Raw genomic sequence first — 16,608 nt, 5'->3', positions numbered from 1 at the left:
TGGGGGGAGGTATGCACTGAGGGACGCTCCTCCTCCCCCTGCAGCCCCACTGCTGCAGGATGAAGCCTTGCACTTCAGCTCCACCGCCCCAACACATCCACTCGCATCTGAAAGCAAACAAAATCAGACACCTCCTGCTTCCTGACTGCTCTTACAAATGGAAACAGCCCAACTTCACTTGTGGGTGGGTGTGTTTTGTTGGTTGTTTTTTTTTTTCCTAAAAAGAAGGAAGGCATTACAAGGCGTTAGAGCCACGGTCTGATCACATCGCCGCAGGGGCTGTGCCTGCTCCGAGAGGGCACCAAGGTGAGCTCAGGGTTTCACCAACTCGAAACGTAATTCCTCCGAATTCTGATAGAATTCAGCGCAAACTCAGCACAGTTTCAGGCTGGGTTTGTTTACAGTAAGTGCATCAGCCTTCCACAAACCTCCTGCTGAGTGTCAGTAAATGCACGCCAGAGGTTTCTTCTATTCAGCAACCACATATCTTCTATAGAACACTTCATTTCACTGATACTGCAGAAAACATCATCTGGAAAGGAAACACAGATTTCCTTGGCTTGCAGTACCTGCAAGGACCTATTCCTGCAAGTGTTTGTCACCCACCTCCTCCCTTCAGCCAAAGCTGAGCCCAGAGTGGCAAATACAGCTCTGTAGCATCAGCTCTATGGGAGCAGCTCCTGCCAGGCACTCAGTACTCATGAACATACAGTTTTTACACAAAGAGTTGATAATTTAAACAATACTTTTATTAAGTTATCATAGCTTATTGCCTGCGAGCGAGAGAACTCCTTACAATTCTCCCCTTGGAAAGTGTCGTTTGATAGAAGTCGGAGATGTGAATTGATTCAAGCAAAATCCACAGTGCCATCCAAATGAAAGATGCTGTGGATGCGTGTGCCCATTCCTGTGCCTGGCAGCACATTCAGTGCTTGATCAAACAGTCACCAAGAGATGGCTCTGGGACAGTGCATTCCCGAGGCGTGCAGCCCCCCGGCAGCTCTGTTAGCACACAGTTCCTCTCTATGGGGATTTCTCCATCCAGTCCAGCAGGATGTCCAGCTCACCCAGGGATTTCATTGCTGCTGATGTGACGTTCAGCTGAAAGGGATGTAAAGGAGCAGGTTGCAAGCAGAGGTTGTGGTACCACCAAGTGCAATGAGGCTGAATAGCTGCATTAATTGCTAGGCTTAATCATCAGCTTACCCCTTCGTAGTTCACAAGGATCTGCTTAAATCTCTCCGTGGGTTCCTGTCCACACAAGCACTTATTTTCATCATGCTAGAAAAACAAAAATGAGTTCATTAAGCTGGAGGGCTTCATTTTCATAGAACCAATCATAGAATCAATCACAGAATCAATCACAAAATCACCACAGTTGCAATAGACCTCCAAGATGATCCAGCCCAACCGCCCACCCGCCACCAATCCTTCCCCACTAAACCATGTCCCTTAGTGCAACACCTACACATTTCTTGAACACAAGCATTTTAAGGAGGAGGGATTGCTTTTGGAGCCCATCTGACTGTGCCAAAGGTCATGAAGTCAGGCTCCATTGAGAGCAATTCACCCAAGCAGACCCAGTGCTGGTTTTGGTCACTGCCATGGCAGTGAATGAGCACAGACATCAATTTCTCAATGAACACATGAACCCTTCACATCGTGCTTCTTCCTATTCTTGTTAAAGGCTTTCCTCTAAACAAAGATTTTGTAACTTATGAAACGCTTGGGTTTATTTGCATACCAAAAGCTAACAGCTGAAACTAGACTTTAGCAACATGAGACTCACACATTGCTCGAGTTTCCTTTTGATGCTGAGGAAGGAGTTGGCAATGCTGCTGATCTTTCGGTTGATGTAGGAATTCTCAGTCTGGCAGTGCTTGAAGACTTTGTCCACGTAGAAGTTGAAGACTTTGTGGACGATGCAGCATTTATCTGAAGGCTTAAGGGACAAATTCTCCTTTTCCCACGTGCTTCAAACCCATGGGCATGGCCCTTCTTCCCACCATTAGAAGAAAACATCTCTGCCCCCCACCACTGGAGCTGACAGTGGTGTATAAACCTTTTTCAGCTCTGCTTGAGGTATATTGATAACAGATATTGGGGTTTTTTATGGAGTTATTTTCCACGCCCACCCTCAGCGTGCCTCACTGAGTGACCGAGTCAATGAGCTGGCTTTGTAGCTAGGCGTTAAGGCATGAAGCAGTGGCCCAAGGGAAGTGCCTTGGAGAAGGAGAGCTGCAAAAACCTTATTTGTATTTCTCAGCACACCACCCTGCAGAGAAGGAAGGGTGAGGAACACCAACAGGGACCCTTCCTTGCCCTTCCTCCCTTCAGAGCAGTGCAGCCTACGCTGTCCTCTACCACCCAATGCTCCCGCCTCTCTCATCACCACCCAGCAGCTCTCAGCCCTGAGCACGGTTAGCAGGGAGGAATGAGGCATAGCAGGGCGCTGAGGGCACCCACCTGGACCCTATGCAGAGAGTGTGGGTGGGACAGGATGCTCAGCGTCCTGATGGGGTCCCGGGCTTGCTGTGTGGAAGAAAGAGATGCAATGAGGGACTCGCTGGCACCACAGGGCTATGGGAACACAGGCTGCTCCCCAGGAGCCCACAGCAGAACTTACGATGTTGGTTTTGATGGCAGTGAAGCCAGCCCTGATCTCACTCATGCTCATTGAAATCCTACAGGGGCCAAAGTGGAGGATCGTGTTCCCGGCTGCCGGCAGCATGGTGAGGCAGCAGGTCATGGAGCAGAGGCAGAGCAGCACACGGGAGCCCAGCATGCCTGGTGTATCCTCACAATCTTCCCTCTACATAAAAACCAAATCGTTCTTATTAAGATTTCCAACAAAACGTTTAGCATTCATTGCTCACCTCATCTATGTATGTGAGATTGCAGGGGGACATACATCTGATGAGGAAGCTTGTAGGTACATGCCAACAGCTAAACTACACAGTCCTATTTCTGGAAACACACACATTTTATACAGTACTGGTGGTACACATGCATGTAAATACGGTTAAAAGCAACACCGATTGAAATCTCTTATCCATTTCTTCTTTCTTTGCCAGTTACAAGAGAGAAAAAAACGGGAAGGAATATTTACTAAAAGATTCTAAAAGAAAAAAAGGGGGAGGGGAACAGCAAAAATTGCAGGTAAACAGACAGAGCTCTACCCAAAGATTCTCAACAGAAAAAATAAGTATGGATAAATGAAGCATTTGACAGCCTGCTGGAACAGCAGGGCTGACAGCGTGACCAAAAGCAGCAGACCCCAAAGGCTGTTCCCAAGGGTGAGCATTTTCCCTATGGAACAGCATGGATACTCCAAACGTAGGTTGTGCTCACAGTGACATTCACTAATAAAGCCCTTACAGAACCTCGTTATAGGAGATAAAGACAACGTATGGTGGAAGGATAAAGCCAGCACTTTACCTGCTCCGTTGGCACGGGTCAACCGGTCCCACCGACGTCTGGCCCAAAGAGCTCTGAAGGACGTGTTTTTATCCAGGTACTGGGAGGAAACAGCCCATGGAGTAACTTTTGGGATTTTTCTTGCTTTTCCCAGCTCCTATTTCCCTTTGCAATTCACTGACTTAATTAGCAAGCGATAGGGACCAACTCCTTCACCCACAGGTGTTTCCCTACCATCTGGGGGCGGGAGATGCTGGCACAGAGAGTTGGGAGGATGGGAGTGAGGGGAAGCACTGCGCTGGGGTGGCAGCTCCAGCCATTGGGGTGCCCCTGGGTGGGAGGCTTCTGGCCCTGCAGCAGGGCTTGGGAAGATGCTGAGCCCCTTCTCCAGCACTGTCCTGGCATGTGGGACCTTTATCCTTTGTTTTAGGGAGACCTCGCTTCTGGGATGGGTGGATGCTCATATCCACAAGCGTGTCCCCAGTGTTAGGGGACCAAAGATGCTTGGGTACAAGAAGCTTTGAGACGACATCCTGGGGTCATGAGATGGTTTCCAAGAGCACAGGTAATGGAGGTGATCATTACACACAGCCCAGGCTGGTTGGTTGTTCATTCCTTCTGGACATAGCCACACTCCGCCCGCAAACAAATGAGCAGCTAAATAAACTCCTCAGGCTGCCCGTACCCAATGGGGATGCACTGGTGGACCTGGGAGGACCTCCAGCTCCACCATGGTGCAGAGCAGCACCCTGGGGGCACAGCTGTTGCAATGCAGGGATGAGGTGTGAGCACCTGTGGGCCACTGGGTTTTGCTGGGTGAATAATTTATTGATAAAGAAACTGTCTTGAGAGTATATCCATCATCACATCATCTTGCCAAAGCTTTGGAGTGATCCTCCGCAGCACATGCCTGTTAATCTGCACCTGCCTTTCCAAATCCCCAGCTGCTGCTTGTAAAATTGCAGCAGAAGTTTTGCTCAGAGCAGAGGAAGAGGCACGCAAGCACCCCAACGTGCCTGCAGCTTTCCCAGGCACCCGCTGCACACCCAGCCCTGCAGGGAAATGAGGGAAGAGCAGTGAGTTCTTACTTCATTATGTAAATTGCAGATGAGAAGAAGGGATTTCTCTTTTTTCCTTTTGGTAACCAAACTTTTTCCTTTTTGGTAACTGGAGCCCAGGAGGCAGGCGAGCCAAGCACCAGTGGCTGAGAAGCTCAATGCAAAATCCACCCCACGGGGGAAGCCAATGGGTGGTGGGGTGACGCTCTATTTTCCCCTCTCAGCACACACAGCAGAGGGTACGGACCATGTGCCAGCTGCAGCAGCAGGAGGCTATCCCCAATAAACCAGCAAGCCATGGCTCATGCTCTCTGGGAAGGAAGAGGAAAAAAGAAATAGGGATTTCTGAAGCACAGTGCGATGACGCAGCTGAGATCAGATGGTAAAGTGGGAAATGGATGCCTGGGGCACATCCAGCGTCATTCAGGCTCTGATGTGTGGCTGCACTCCGGGGATGTGGCCCTGTTCCGTCCTTCCAGGCAGCCCAGAAAGCAGCTAGGACCCAAATAACTTGTCACAGCAGTACATGGTAGGGTTTGCCATCTCCATTGTCACCATGATCAGGGGTTACAAGGCAAGAGGACAAGCCCTCTGCATCACTAATTTGCCTCCAAATCTTAAATCAGAAGAGGAAAGCAGCCTTTGAGCAGCACTTCAAGCAGCCCCTGCTGACCCAACACCGCGGTCATTCAGAGGTCCAGAAGCTTTTATTTCATCCTAAAAAGCAACCAAACAAACAAACAAACAAAAAAAACCACCACCAAGATACTCTGACCTGAATAGGAGCTGCTCTGTCAATGACTGACCGCATACAAGTGTTAAGTCTAGATTTCCAGTAAAGTATTTCAGAGTGATAATGCACGTTTCAATAGCACATCTCAATGTAGTTTCATGCTATAAGAGCTGATAAGGCTTTGTAGACCATCCTTGGTTTGTCATTCGGTTGCATTACTCATTTCACAGCAGTTTTAGGTACTCTATCGTATCAGATCTGAAGCTGATAATGATTTGTACACAGATCCCCAGAATGAGGCGACATGAATGACAGAAATGCCAGCACTCATTTTAATAAAAGAAAAATCCAGATGTAATAACAGAGAGCTGCAACAATATCTGAGCCCAGGGAGCAATTTGTGCCGTGCATCGGGAGAACATCCACAAAAGCCAACTCAGCCAGGAAGGGCAAATGTTTGAGAAAAGCACGTGGTAGGGTTTGCCATCCCCATTGGTGGTCCTGCAGCTAACCAAGACCCCGCCAAATGTCAAGGGTCGTTGTCAAGCAATGGCCTCACCTTCAAATACTGAGCCCATCTCAAGCCCCGTTGGAACGAATGGGGACTCCAAACCCAGGGGTTGCCATGAGGTCAATCCCCACCTCAGCACCGCGTGCTTTGTTAAACTGCTGCTCACATGGAAACCCGCTGCTGTGCTCTATCCAAGCCCCGAAAATCTGACTGCTCTGCTCTCTCTTAATTAGTGCAATCCATTCTCGACAGAAACCAGGGAGCTGCTATCAGAGCAGCACCGCCCGCTCAGCCACAGCTGCTGACAAAAGTAGAAAATTGTTTTTCTCGGTAAACTCGTCAAATGACTCAGAGTTCTGCACGGAGTCATTGGCTGATAGGTGTGGTACACTGTGTGCCCTCTTCTCAGTCACGTTTCTAACCAAAACCACTGTAATAATTCTGAAATTCAGGCTGCTCTCTGCCTCCCAGGCTCAGCTTCACCCGGCACACCAGGACAAGCGATGCCCAAAGCCCAGGGATCCAGACACACAGTGATGCCCACATTGCCATCAGCAGGGTGGCAGTGCCAGGGGTCACATCAGGGCTCGAGACCAAGAAAGGTGCCCAAAAGCTTAATTCTTTCTCCACCCAAAGCTGCTGCCCTGAAGTTTGACACTGAAATGTCCTTTAGGTTCTCCACCTTGCCGGGCATGTTTCTTTCCTCAAGTTTATCTTCACCTGGAAGAGCCTACGTTGGCCAGGACACCAACACACAGCCCAGAGATGTCATTGCTTATCACACGTGCAAACAGAGCAGCTCGTGCCCCACCACCAACACCTCCACATGGCTTTGGGAGAGCATCCCCAAGGTGCGCCACCACCCTGCTGCAGAGCATCCCCTGGGGGACACCCCCACCATCACTCTGCAGCTCTCTCAGCCATGTAGGGCAGGGATAGCACAGCCCCACACGTCCCATCCTCTGCTCCGGGGTCCCGCTGTCCTTGCTGGCCGTCCCCAACTCCTGGCTGCACGTCACAGAAAGTGCCGCTGCCTCAGCCACCGCCTTCACAGTGCCGGCGTGATGTCACACACATGACTCACTCCTGGCAGTGCTGCCACCAAGCCAGGATTTTACCTAAAGAGGTTAAAAATAAATGCCAAAAAAAAAAAAAAAAAAAGAGAGATTTTTAATTTTTTTCCTCTAAGATTCATCTTTGCGGAGGGGTTTTGTGCATCGGCACAGCTGTTCTGAAGAAAACCATTAATTTAGTCACCAGAGTAGGAGGGTGGGTGGTGGTGGGGGTTAAATACTTGCTAAGCCAGCTTTGATAAAGCATGAACTCATGTTCTGGTTGTCATCAGTTCCATCTTCCTCAAAGGGAAGCTCACGAGGCACGTCTTAACATCGTAATCCTGGCAGGTGCACCAAGTGTGTTTGAGGCAGGGAACTCATTCCTACCAACTCCAGGAGTTGGATGGGGAAGCAGATTGCTCTCAGAGAACTCCTGCCCCAATCCCATATCCATAAGGCTTTGCAGTCCCTGCTGGAGCACGTGGTGCGCTCGTGATGGTTGCAGCAAGATTTCACAGTGAGCTTTGATGGTTTGCTTCTTCCCTTTCCCCATCGTAAGGAAATCAGCATTTCAGCAAAAATTGGGGTTAAAAAGCCTGAGAAAAACTGCCTTTCTGCTGAACGTGAATGAAAGCTCCCACTGATGCACGATGCAAAGATCAGCACCCATGCTGAGCTACGCATCCATTCTCAAACACACACAGCTCTGATATCAGAGACTCAAATCAGCCAATGAGATTAAACCCAGCCTTAATCAATGAGGCTTCTCAGTTTCCAGGAGGTTTCAGGAGCTTTTTGATGTGGGTGTCTGACATATTAGCAACTGGGCTACTCTAACAAATGGTGACAGTGATGCAACGCAAGAGGAGGTCGCGACGCCGAGCCGCAATGGCAGCGGGGCTGAGCTCCTCATGGGGAAACGAAACTGTACTGCTGAGCGTTCCTTGGGGGGAGAGCTGTGCATGAAGAGCAATTCAATCACATGGACTTCTTCTTTAAAACCCCACAAGAAGCCCCGCACACATCTTCCCTGTAGAATTTGGATGTAATAGGCTTGGCTCTAATTTCAAACATTTTTCCTCTCTTGCAATCAGAGCTGCAATCAGGATTTGCATTTTCTCTTTACCATCCATCGCAGTGGTTCACGTGTTCCTGCGGTGGGGGGGGGTTCCATTGAGTTCATGTTGGAGAAGTGAGGCAGTGCCCGGGTCTGTGGGTGCCCTGCAATGAATGGGGGTGGTGAACAAAGGGGGATGAAATAAAACAGAGTCACAACTGGAGAAAAGTTCTTCGTTTTGACAATTCAAATGAACAGCCCTGGAATGCAGCATCACTTCTTACACTCTGGACCACACGGAGGTCATGCTCTCCATAAGCAAGAGCAGGCCGTATAGAATCATGGAATCCTTCAAGTTGGAAGGGACCTTAAAGTTCATGCAGTCCAACTCCCCTGCACTGAACAGGGACATCCACAGCTAGATTAGGTTGCTCAGAGCCAAGACCAGCCTGGAAATACTCTGACATGCACTGGGTGCAGCCAGTGTGGGAACTGGTACCCAGAGGGGCTGCTTCTATCAAACCACCCCTGCTCCCTGCAGGCTTCAGGCGGTGAATGGTGCAGCTTTAGAACTGAGCAGAGATGTCCAGGAGAGGAGGGAGCAGCTGCCAGCTGCAGCCTTTCAGAGATCTGCACTCAGCCCCAAATTTGAGCACTGTGTCTCATAGATCCGTGTTTGCATGGCGGCGCGAAACATGCTGACAGCACAGGCACTAAATGATGCCTGATAGAGGAGAAACTGACAGCTATCAGCTTGATTTTTCAATTATCTGGGGAACAAATGAATCACCCCGATGGCCAGGCAGAACTCCCATCCACTTACCTTTCACCAAAACCGAAACACGTTTCAGTGCATGAGCTGTGCATCACCCGGCGCTCACATGCAGGTTTCAGTTTGGGGTTCATATTGGCCTGAGCACAGCTCAGGGTGCAAATTTCACAGCCCCAAGGTTTCGAGGTTTCCCGTCTCATATATCGTTTCTTAATGGAAATGTGAAACAAAAAAAAAAGTGGCAAATGGACATGGGAAGCTTTTCCAGGAAGGATTCCACCAGGCAAAGCGCTCACTCGCATTGCGCACCCCAGCGGGGCACAGGGATTGTCCCACCCCCAGCGTGTGCCTCCCCGTATGAACCCTTGGAAAATGAGATTCCATCCATTGCAGCACATTTTTGCCATACACAAAGTGACCAACAAAAGCTCTTCCTCGACTTCACAGTTTTGGAAACATGTGGTCAGACGGGAGGAAAAGGCAACGAGCGGCTGCGCTTCTCTGTCTCAAGCAGGCAGCAGCCAGCAGGGGAAGTTCACTTCCGATTTGTTTTCTTCTTCTTCCCCCCCCCCCCCCCCCCCCCCCCCCCCCCCAGTCCTCCCCAACCTCTTCTTTTTTAAAGCATTTATTTCAGCATGGGGGAGTTTCCACCATTCAAACTCATCTCCCACTTCCCACTTACGGATGTCCGAAGAGACATGAAAAGCAGCGCTGCCTCAGCTCTCCTCTTGCTGGTCTCAGCACCTCAATTCACTTTTCCTTTGCCTCTTGGTGCTCTAAGCACCCAGCAGGAGGTACCTTACATTTAATGAGAGTGTTTAAATTTGTGTGGACATTAAATAGGTTGCATGTTTATTTTTTATCAGAAGTCTCTGCTTACTTACACATAGGGGGTCAAATGCTGATTATACCCCTCTTCCCTGGAAGTGGCATAGAAGCAAAGTGCAGCCCACGGCCGCCATGTATCTCCCAGTCTGGGGGAACTAAAAAGTGGCTGCTAAATACACACCGCCAGCTTAACATAAGAAAATGCAAGAGGATGAAAAACTTGAGCAATTCTATTTTCCTGTATTGTTTTCTGAAGGAGCAGCAGTGCCAGCAGCAAATTTGGGGTGGCTGTGCCGGGAATCTGCATCACGAAACTTGTTCCTTGTTCCTTGGCTTTGCCTTGGAAATATCAGCTGTAATTCAGCCTGACTCTGCCACCACATTTCTGTCCAAGGCAAGTGATACCAAAACCCGTGCCCAGTTCACAGCAATGCTAGATGGGCAGTCCCATTTGGGGCAGGTGACAATGGCACGGGGGGAATCCTGGGGGCTGTGAGATGACAGGCACAATGCATGCCCACACTACATCACAGCGAACATGTGCTGCTCTGAACACTGTGGGCTGGTAGAGAAAACCCAGGATTTCTCAACTGCTCTGCAGCGTGCAACGAGCAAAAAAAAAAAACCCACAGCTTCATGCCCAGCAGCTGGGAGCTCAGGGCTGGAAATGTGGCACTGCCACTGTGCTGTCAGCTGCAGCTCACCATGAAATGCTGGTCTTGCATCTGCTGGCAGAGCTGATTTACTTCACAGTGTCTGAGATGAAGAGAAAAACTATATTGGTAATACACTGATCCTTTAGGCATTGCTGAGCAGTGCTGCACAGAGTCAAGGGCACTTCAGTCTTTCAGCTTCTTGTACTCTCCTGCAGGAAAGGAGCTGGAGTGCACAAGGAGACAAGGAGCCAGGGGAGTAGAGGGGGGGATGATGATCTAACTGGCCAAAGGTATGTGCCGTGTCATATGACATCTTGCTGGAAGCTATAAGAAAGAGGAGAGCTGTCTGGGTGGCAGCTGCTGCTCGGGGACTGGTTGGGCATCGGTCAGCAGAACACAACTGTGTTCTGCATTGCTTCTTTGAGTATATGTATTATTATCATCATTACTGCTATTTCTTTCCTCCGTTTCTACCTTAGAAAATAGTTTTTAACTTCTACTTTATCTCTACTTCTACTTCTTTCTTTTTTTTTCCAATTCTTCCCCCATCCCACTGGGTGAAGGGCTGTTTGGTGCTGAGCTGCTGCTGGTTAAACAACACAGCATTAAACAGTGCACAGCACCATTCCTAACGGCTCTAGAAACTCCAGTTAGAAATTCTATTTAGACTCTACTTAGAGAAATCCATCCAGTTCTATGACTTGTGAGAGATCACTCCTTCATCTAACTGAAAAAGATATTGCAAGTTCCAAATCTCCATTGCCCAGTGTTTTTAGGTTAGGATTCCAGTTTTGTTTAATTCAGATGAAAGTTCGGGACCAACTGAGAAATTCTTATGTAAGAGTGTGTCACAGTGGAAGTTGCATTAGAGGTCACAGCACTGTGTCCATTCATGATTAGTAACCTATTCCGGGACTCTTAGATGTTACATGACAATACAATTAATGACATGGGTTAAATTTCCATAGAGTAATTTGGGATTTACCTGTTGAGGTTGGGATGAGTCAAGCTGCAAATTCCGACAAGTGCTAGAAAGCTGCTTTCCAGAAGTGAAAAGTCCAATTTTGTGCCTTGACAGCAAAAGATCATGAAAGAAAAGCAATGTTTCATGCGTCAGGAACTGTTAGTCATCAGAGAGGGTGCTGCCGAGAGAGCAAATGGGTGTTTCGTAGCGGGTGAATGAAGGGCAGCAAAGTCTCCACTTCCCCGGTGTCACTGACAGCAAAAAGGAATGGATGAGAAGTGGGAAATTTGGGGTAAGAAACATACTGTTAAGCAGCCTGGAAATCTAGGCAATTCCTGCAGCTGTATCTATAATAGTGCATAAAATACACCGTGTTCCCAAAGGCAATGATTGAGACCCAGAGGGGGAAAAATGGGAGAAGTCGCCCCTATGGAAGCTGCCGGCATCAAAGAGTGCAAAAGGCTTTTGAGTAATGTTTCCTTCCTGAAATGATCTTCTTGGCAATCATGAAAGCTGTTTCCTAAAGGTTTAGAAATACACCCACGTCCTCGGACACTCTTTAGGAAAGGTGCTTTATTCATTCATGCAACTGCTTCGTAGTACTGCAGAGTCAATGCGTTTCCACAGCAGTCAGCAGTGGTGAGTCAGAGCGAAACTGCACCGTCAAAATCTCTGCCATGGTGAAGGAAACGCAGGTAAACACAGCGAGCATCGTGCGTGTGCAGGGCAGTTTCCTTTGTGGAATGGACACGACTGGCTTACATGGTGTGCAGCTGAAAAACAAAGCAGGTTCCAAAACAGGGAGGAGGGAACTGCATAAGGGCGCTGCTCAGCATGGTCTGGGTGTCGAATTGAGATGACTTCATGGAGACCAACGATTGCTGAGAAGAAGGGAAGCTTGGAAACATGAGCTCAGCTCCTGGGCAGGAAGGAAAGTGTGGGACGACCCCAGGCCGGGACCCCACAGTCAGCACCATGGCCAGAGCCCAAGCCTTGCGATGCCAACGCTGAGCCGTGAGCGCAGCGCTCAGACTTGGGCTGAGCAACCCCCGCAGAGCATGGCACGGTTTGCAAGGAGGGCTCCCCAAATTGCACCAACCTAGGGGGGTTGAAGTCACTGCTTTGGGCCCAGCTGCACATGCACAGAGAACGGGGTGAGCTCCAGGTGCTGCCACGTCCCTGTGCCCAGCAGGAGAGTTTTGGTGTCCCCACAGAACTCAGCAGCCACCAGGTCCTGCTCACACAGCTCTACCAACCTGAGGCAGCTTGGAGTTAATCCGAAATAACATCTCACGCCACGGGGAGAAAGCAGAGAGCTGTGGGGCAGCACCAGTGAAATGGGTTACGTTTGACACTAAACATTTTGATCTGAGTCAGCTGCTGCCCTTCTCCTTCCTCATGGCCTCCCAGCCTCATTGCTGGTGGTCAAGGGAAGAAACCACACCGAGGGACACAAACAGGGGAAGAAAAGTGGGGCACAGTCCCCATGACACACTCTGATTCAGATAGAAGTTCTGTGCCTCTGCAGTGATTCACTGGGAAAAAATCTCCCTTCCGGCCCCTGGGAAAGGTACAGTACCAACAGAAGGAATACAAACCAGATAAAACCCCTCACTGCTGTGTTTAGAGAAGTTACCTCTCTGCATAATTCTGCCCTTACTCACACATATTCTAACACAAAACTTTCCTCTCTTTTGTTTTATGAGTGAAATCTACATATATGGTATAAGGAATTCTTTGCATTTTTCCAACATACGTTGTAACAGGTTCCTTCACAGAGGTCTGCAAATTCACACCAAAAGAGGCTCAGGGCAGTGAAAGGAATGAGAATTGGAGTGATTTGCCCCAAGCAATAAGCAGCATGAGGGGAATGCCACTTCCAAATAGCAGAAAAGCCTTCAAAGAAGCCCCCAGAAAGGCCAAGTTAATCTCTGCTTTCTCTTTCTTGGATAACAGCCTTATCACCAAAAGGAAGCAAGTATAAAATTATATAGAAAGAGAGCGTGAAAGAAAGGAAAACGGAAGAAAGAGAGACGTCAGTGGAGTTATCTTCAGCACTGCAATGGTCACTTTTATCAGTGGGGAGGAGAGCACACCCGGTTCATGGAGCTGGTGCTGGGGGCTTGGCTGGGGCTGTTCTATTTCTTGGAAATGAAATTGCATCCAAGAACAAGAAAGAAAAGGTTTCGTGTTCAGCTTGGATGTGTGAGCAGCGCACATCAATGTGCAAACAGTGGGTCCCGTGGTACAATGCATTAAAACTCAGCACGTGCTGCTAGGAAACACTTTAAGAAAGTGATAGTTGCTCTCAATACTAGTAGGGAAGCATGCAGAACTGACAGCAGGAACCCAAGTCCCCATCGTGTCTCCATGTGCTGTGCACAGGGCTGACCATGGCAATGGCTGGGTAAAACACCATATGAGGGCTGGAGACTGTGAGCATTCACACTGACTTGGCTTTAACTCCATTAAAAAGAAAAAAAAAAAGAAAGATTCAGAGTGTTGCATATTTGCATCACAGTGCTAAAGGAGCTGACAGCGTTTGAACAGGTTGGTTAAGAGCAATGCTGGAGCGCAGAGCACCTGGGCAGGTTCACTGAATGCAGTGCTGCTGGGTGATGCTCAGTGCTGGGGATCACAGGTGTCAGCTTGTAGAGAGGCTTAAATATAGAAACACTTTTTCCCCCGAGAGCAGAGCATTCTTCTAAAAATAAAAAGTGGCTGTGAAATGCAGATGTAAGCTCACACAGCACCTTTCCTTCTTCGCTTTATATCTGACGCCTCATTTAAATTTACAAGAAGCGAGCAATAGAAAAAAAATTGCAGAGTCTAAGCACAAAAGATTTGATGGGTAGTGAGGAGGGGAGGGGGGTCAAGAGAACAGGAAACCCAAAGTTGACGGGAAACCCAAGTGACATTTGGGTTTATTGAGTGAGTGACTTATACCCTTAATATCACCCGTCAGGAAGCGGGGAAAGGAAACTGCGATGCTTTGAGAGTATAAATGAGGGGCTCCATCAAGGTGAAGGCTGCAGAGCTGCGCTTTGCCCTCCGGTGGCACCCAATCAAGGGCAGCAGCAGAATAAAGAATAAAGACCCCAGGATGCAGACCTGCTGCCAAGCCCTGTTGCTGCTGCTGGCTGCATGCACCCTGCCTGCCCACTGCTTGGAGCCCACCTGCCTGCACTTCTCTGAGCTGCTGCCCGCCCGGCTGCGGGAGCTGAGGGTGAAGTTTGAGGAAATTAAGGACTATTTTGTAAGTATGACACCCGCCAGTCGCTCCTTCTCCTTCTGTTTCGTGGGGTTATTTTGCAGAGCTGAGTGATTTGGATGAGGGGTCAGCAGGTTCCTCTGGGCAGAAGAGATCTGTGCTGCGCTATGGGCTGCCCTTCGGTTTCACTGCTTGCTGCGAGACAACACGAAAGGCTTCTCTTCCCACTTTTATTTATAATGAACTCGAGAGATTTCATAATGCAAGCCTCATTGTGCAGATTTCCCCCTAGAAGTTGCAGAGCAAATCATGCACTGGCTTAGCAGCAAGGGATTAAATTCTTCAGGGCAATGAGCTCCGGCCTCACCGAAGCCAGCGCTGTCTGAAAAGGGAAATCTTTTGCTACAGACTTTCTCTGACAGAGCCACGGAAGCCCGAGTGATTGCCTTGTGACAAATCTCAGTGCTTTGCATACAGAGCAGCACGGAGCGCACTGAGCACCCGCTGGTGCTGCGGGGCTGCAGGGATGGGTGCTCACCCTGGGGTTCCTCCTTCAGCTGATAGCAGCATGCTTTAGCAATAAAGCAACATAACTCTGTGGATTAAACCCCAAATGAGTGGCATGGCTTGCATCAGTTATTAAATTAACATCATCAGTGGGATTTAAGGCTCCAAACCTGCTGCAAGGCTTTGAATTAATATTGGGAAGGAAACTTTCTTACCTCTCAGAAAAGCTGTTGAGCACTTTGGTGCCAGGGAGTGATGCTCTGTGCAGCATCAGCTCAGCCCTGGCCCAGGAGTTGGAGGCACAGAGAGCCCCTGGAGATGGGGACTCGAGGGATGCCAGCAGTGGGCTTAACGCATAAATGCAAGCAAGCAGTGTAGTTCTTGAGTGAGGCAAAGAGGAAAGCAGAGCTGCCTGCATAAAGCACATCTTCTGTTGCATTCTCCTACAGCAATCCAGAGACGATGAACTTAACATTCAACTGCTCAGCTCTGAACTGCTGGATGAGTTTAAGGTAAGGATTGCTATTCCAGTGCAAGTCCACTGTCCTTCTGCATCCTTCCGCCAGAGGAAAACTATCTTAATTTGGGATGTTTCCCAATGTCCTACACAGCCCATGGACCCTTCTTCTAGCAAGGTGCCTGCAGCAGGGCTGATGCACACTCAACCCCAGCCTCTGAGCACCGCTGCTGGGGTTCAGATTGCAAAAGCACTGCTCTCCTCCCTCCAGGGGACCTTTGGCTGCCAGTCTGTGTCAGAGATGCTGCGCTTCTACACAGATGAGGTCCTGCCCCGTGCCATGCAGACCAGCACCAGCCATCAGCAGAGCATGGGCGACCTGGGCAACATGCTGCTGGGCCTGAAGGCGACGATGCGGCGCTGTGTGAGTGGGCTCTGTACTGCAAGATCTTCCTGGGGCAGGGAGATGGGGCCAGGAGTTGGGGGGGGGGGGGTCAGAGCAATTCAAACAAGCAAAACCCCATTGGGGTGGCATTTCTCCTTGCCCTTCTCTATGTCTGATAATCAGAGCGATAGGGAGGATGTTCAGAGCGCTGTTTGAGGCAGTCTAACAAAGTGTGTGTGGGGGGGGGTGCATCCCTTACCTGCATGCATTGCAGCAACGCTGCATCCCCGCTGCTGGTGCTGCCGTGGCCTCGCAGCCGGCGTGAGCTGAGTCAGCCCGGGAGCAGCAGGAAGGAACAGCACTGAGTTAACCCACTGCCTCTCACCTCTGCAGCACCGCTTCTTCACCTGCGAGAAGAGGAGCAAAGCCATCAAGCAGATCAAGGAGACGTTCGAGAAGGTGGGTGCCCGCAGGGCGGTTTTGCTGCCGGATCCACGCACGCGGAGGGCGTTAAAGCTGTGCCGACGCGGAGCGGAGCAGCGAAGCGCGGCTCGGAACGGCCGCTGCGTTCGTTCAGTGGGTGGGGAGAGAGCGGAGGTTTCGGTGGAAGGAGAGCGCTGCCGGGGATTCTGCACCGCACGTGCAGCCGTGCGGGCGGTGAATCACGGGCTGACTTTCACCTGCAGATGGATGAGAACGGGATCTACAAAGCCATGGGGGAGTTCGACATCTTCATCAACTACATCGAGGAGTACCTGCTGATGAGGAGGAGGAAGTGAGCCCGTGAGCACAGCCGCTCTCAGCCCAGCCCCGCGGCGTTACAAAGCGCACCGCGCCGTGCCGGGGCTCAGCCCGAGGCTCACGGCTCAATGGCAGCTTAACGTTCGGTCCGCTATTTAACAGTTGGTCGTTGGTTTTGTTTTGTTTTCTCCCCTTCCAAATGAATTTAATATTTATTTCCCCCCCGCCCCCCTCATACCTCAGTGTCTATGTTTAC

At 49.7% G+C, this 16,608-nt stretch overlaps 2 protein-coding genes across 2 annotated transcripts; one reads left to right on the top strand and one right to left on the bottom strand.

Moving 5' to 3' along the window:
• Positions 1-399: 399 nt before the first annotated feature.
• Positions 400-3,483, bottom strand: LOC107055197 (interleukin-20-like). Its single transcript, XM_425824.7, has 6 exons — positions 3,439-3,483; positions 2,627-2,812; positions 2,467-2,532; positions 1,790-1,942; positions 1,207-1,281; positions 400-1,101 (listed from the first exon to the last, which is right to left on the bottom strand). The coding sequence occupies exons 2-6, from the start codon at positions 2,783-2,785 to the stop codon at positions 1,024-1,026; spliced, it is 531 nt and encodes a 176-aa protein (XP_425824.2). The 5' UTR covers positions 2,786-2,812; positions 3,439-3,483; the 3' UTR covers positions 400-1,023.
• A 10,595-nt stretch (positions 3,484-14,078) lies between these two features.
• On the top strand, positions 14,079-16,444 carry IL10 (interleukin 10). Its single transcript, NM_001004414.3, has 5 exons — positions 14,079-14,307; positions 15,219-15,281; positions 15,498-15,650; positions 16,005-16,070; positions 16,298-16,444. Exons 1-5 carry the CDS (start codon positions 14,155-14,157, stop codon positions 16,388-16,390), a joined length of 528 nt encoding a protein of 175 aa, NP_001004414.2. The 5' UTR covers positions 14,079-14,154; the 3' UTR covers positions 16,391-16,444.
• Positions 16,445-16,608: the final 164 nt, after the last annotated feature.

The sequence above is a fragment of the Gallus gallus genome, chromosome 26, assembly GCF_016699485.2.
Source record: "Gallus gallus isolate bGalGal1 chromosome 26, bGalGal1.mat.broiler.GRCg7b, whole genome shotgun sequence".
Classification (NCBI taxonomy): domain Eukaryota; kingdom Metazoa; phylum Chordata; class Aves; order Galliformes; family Phasianidae; genus Gallus; species Gallus gallus.
This window is presented reverse-complemented; position numbering and strand designations above follow the sequence as displayed.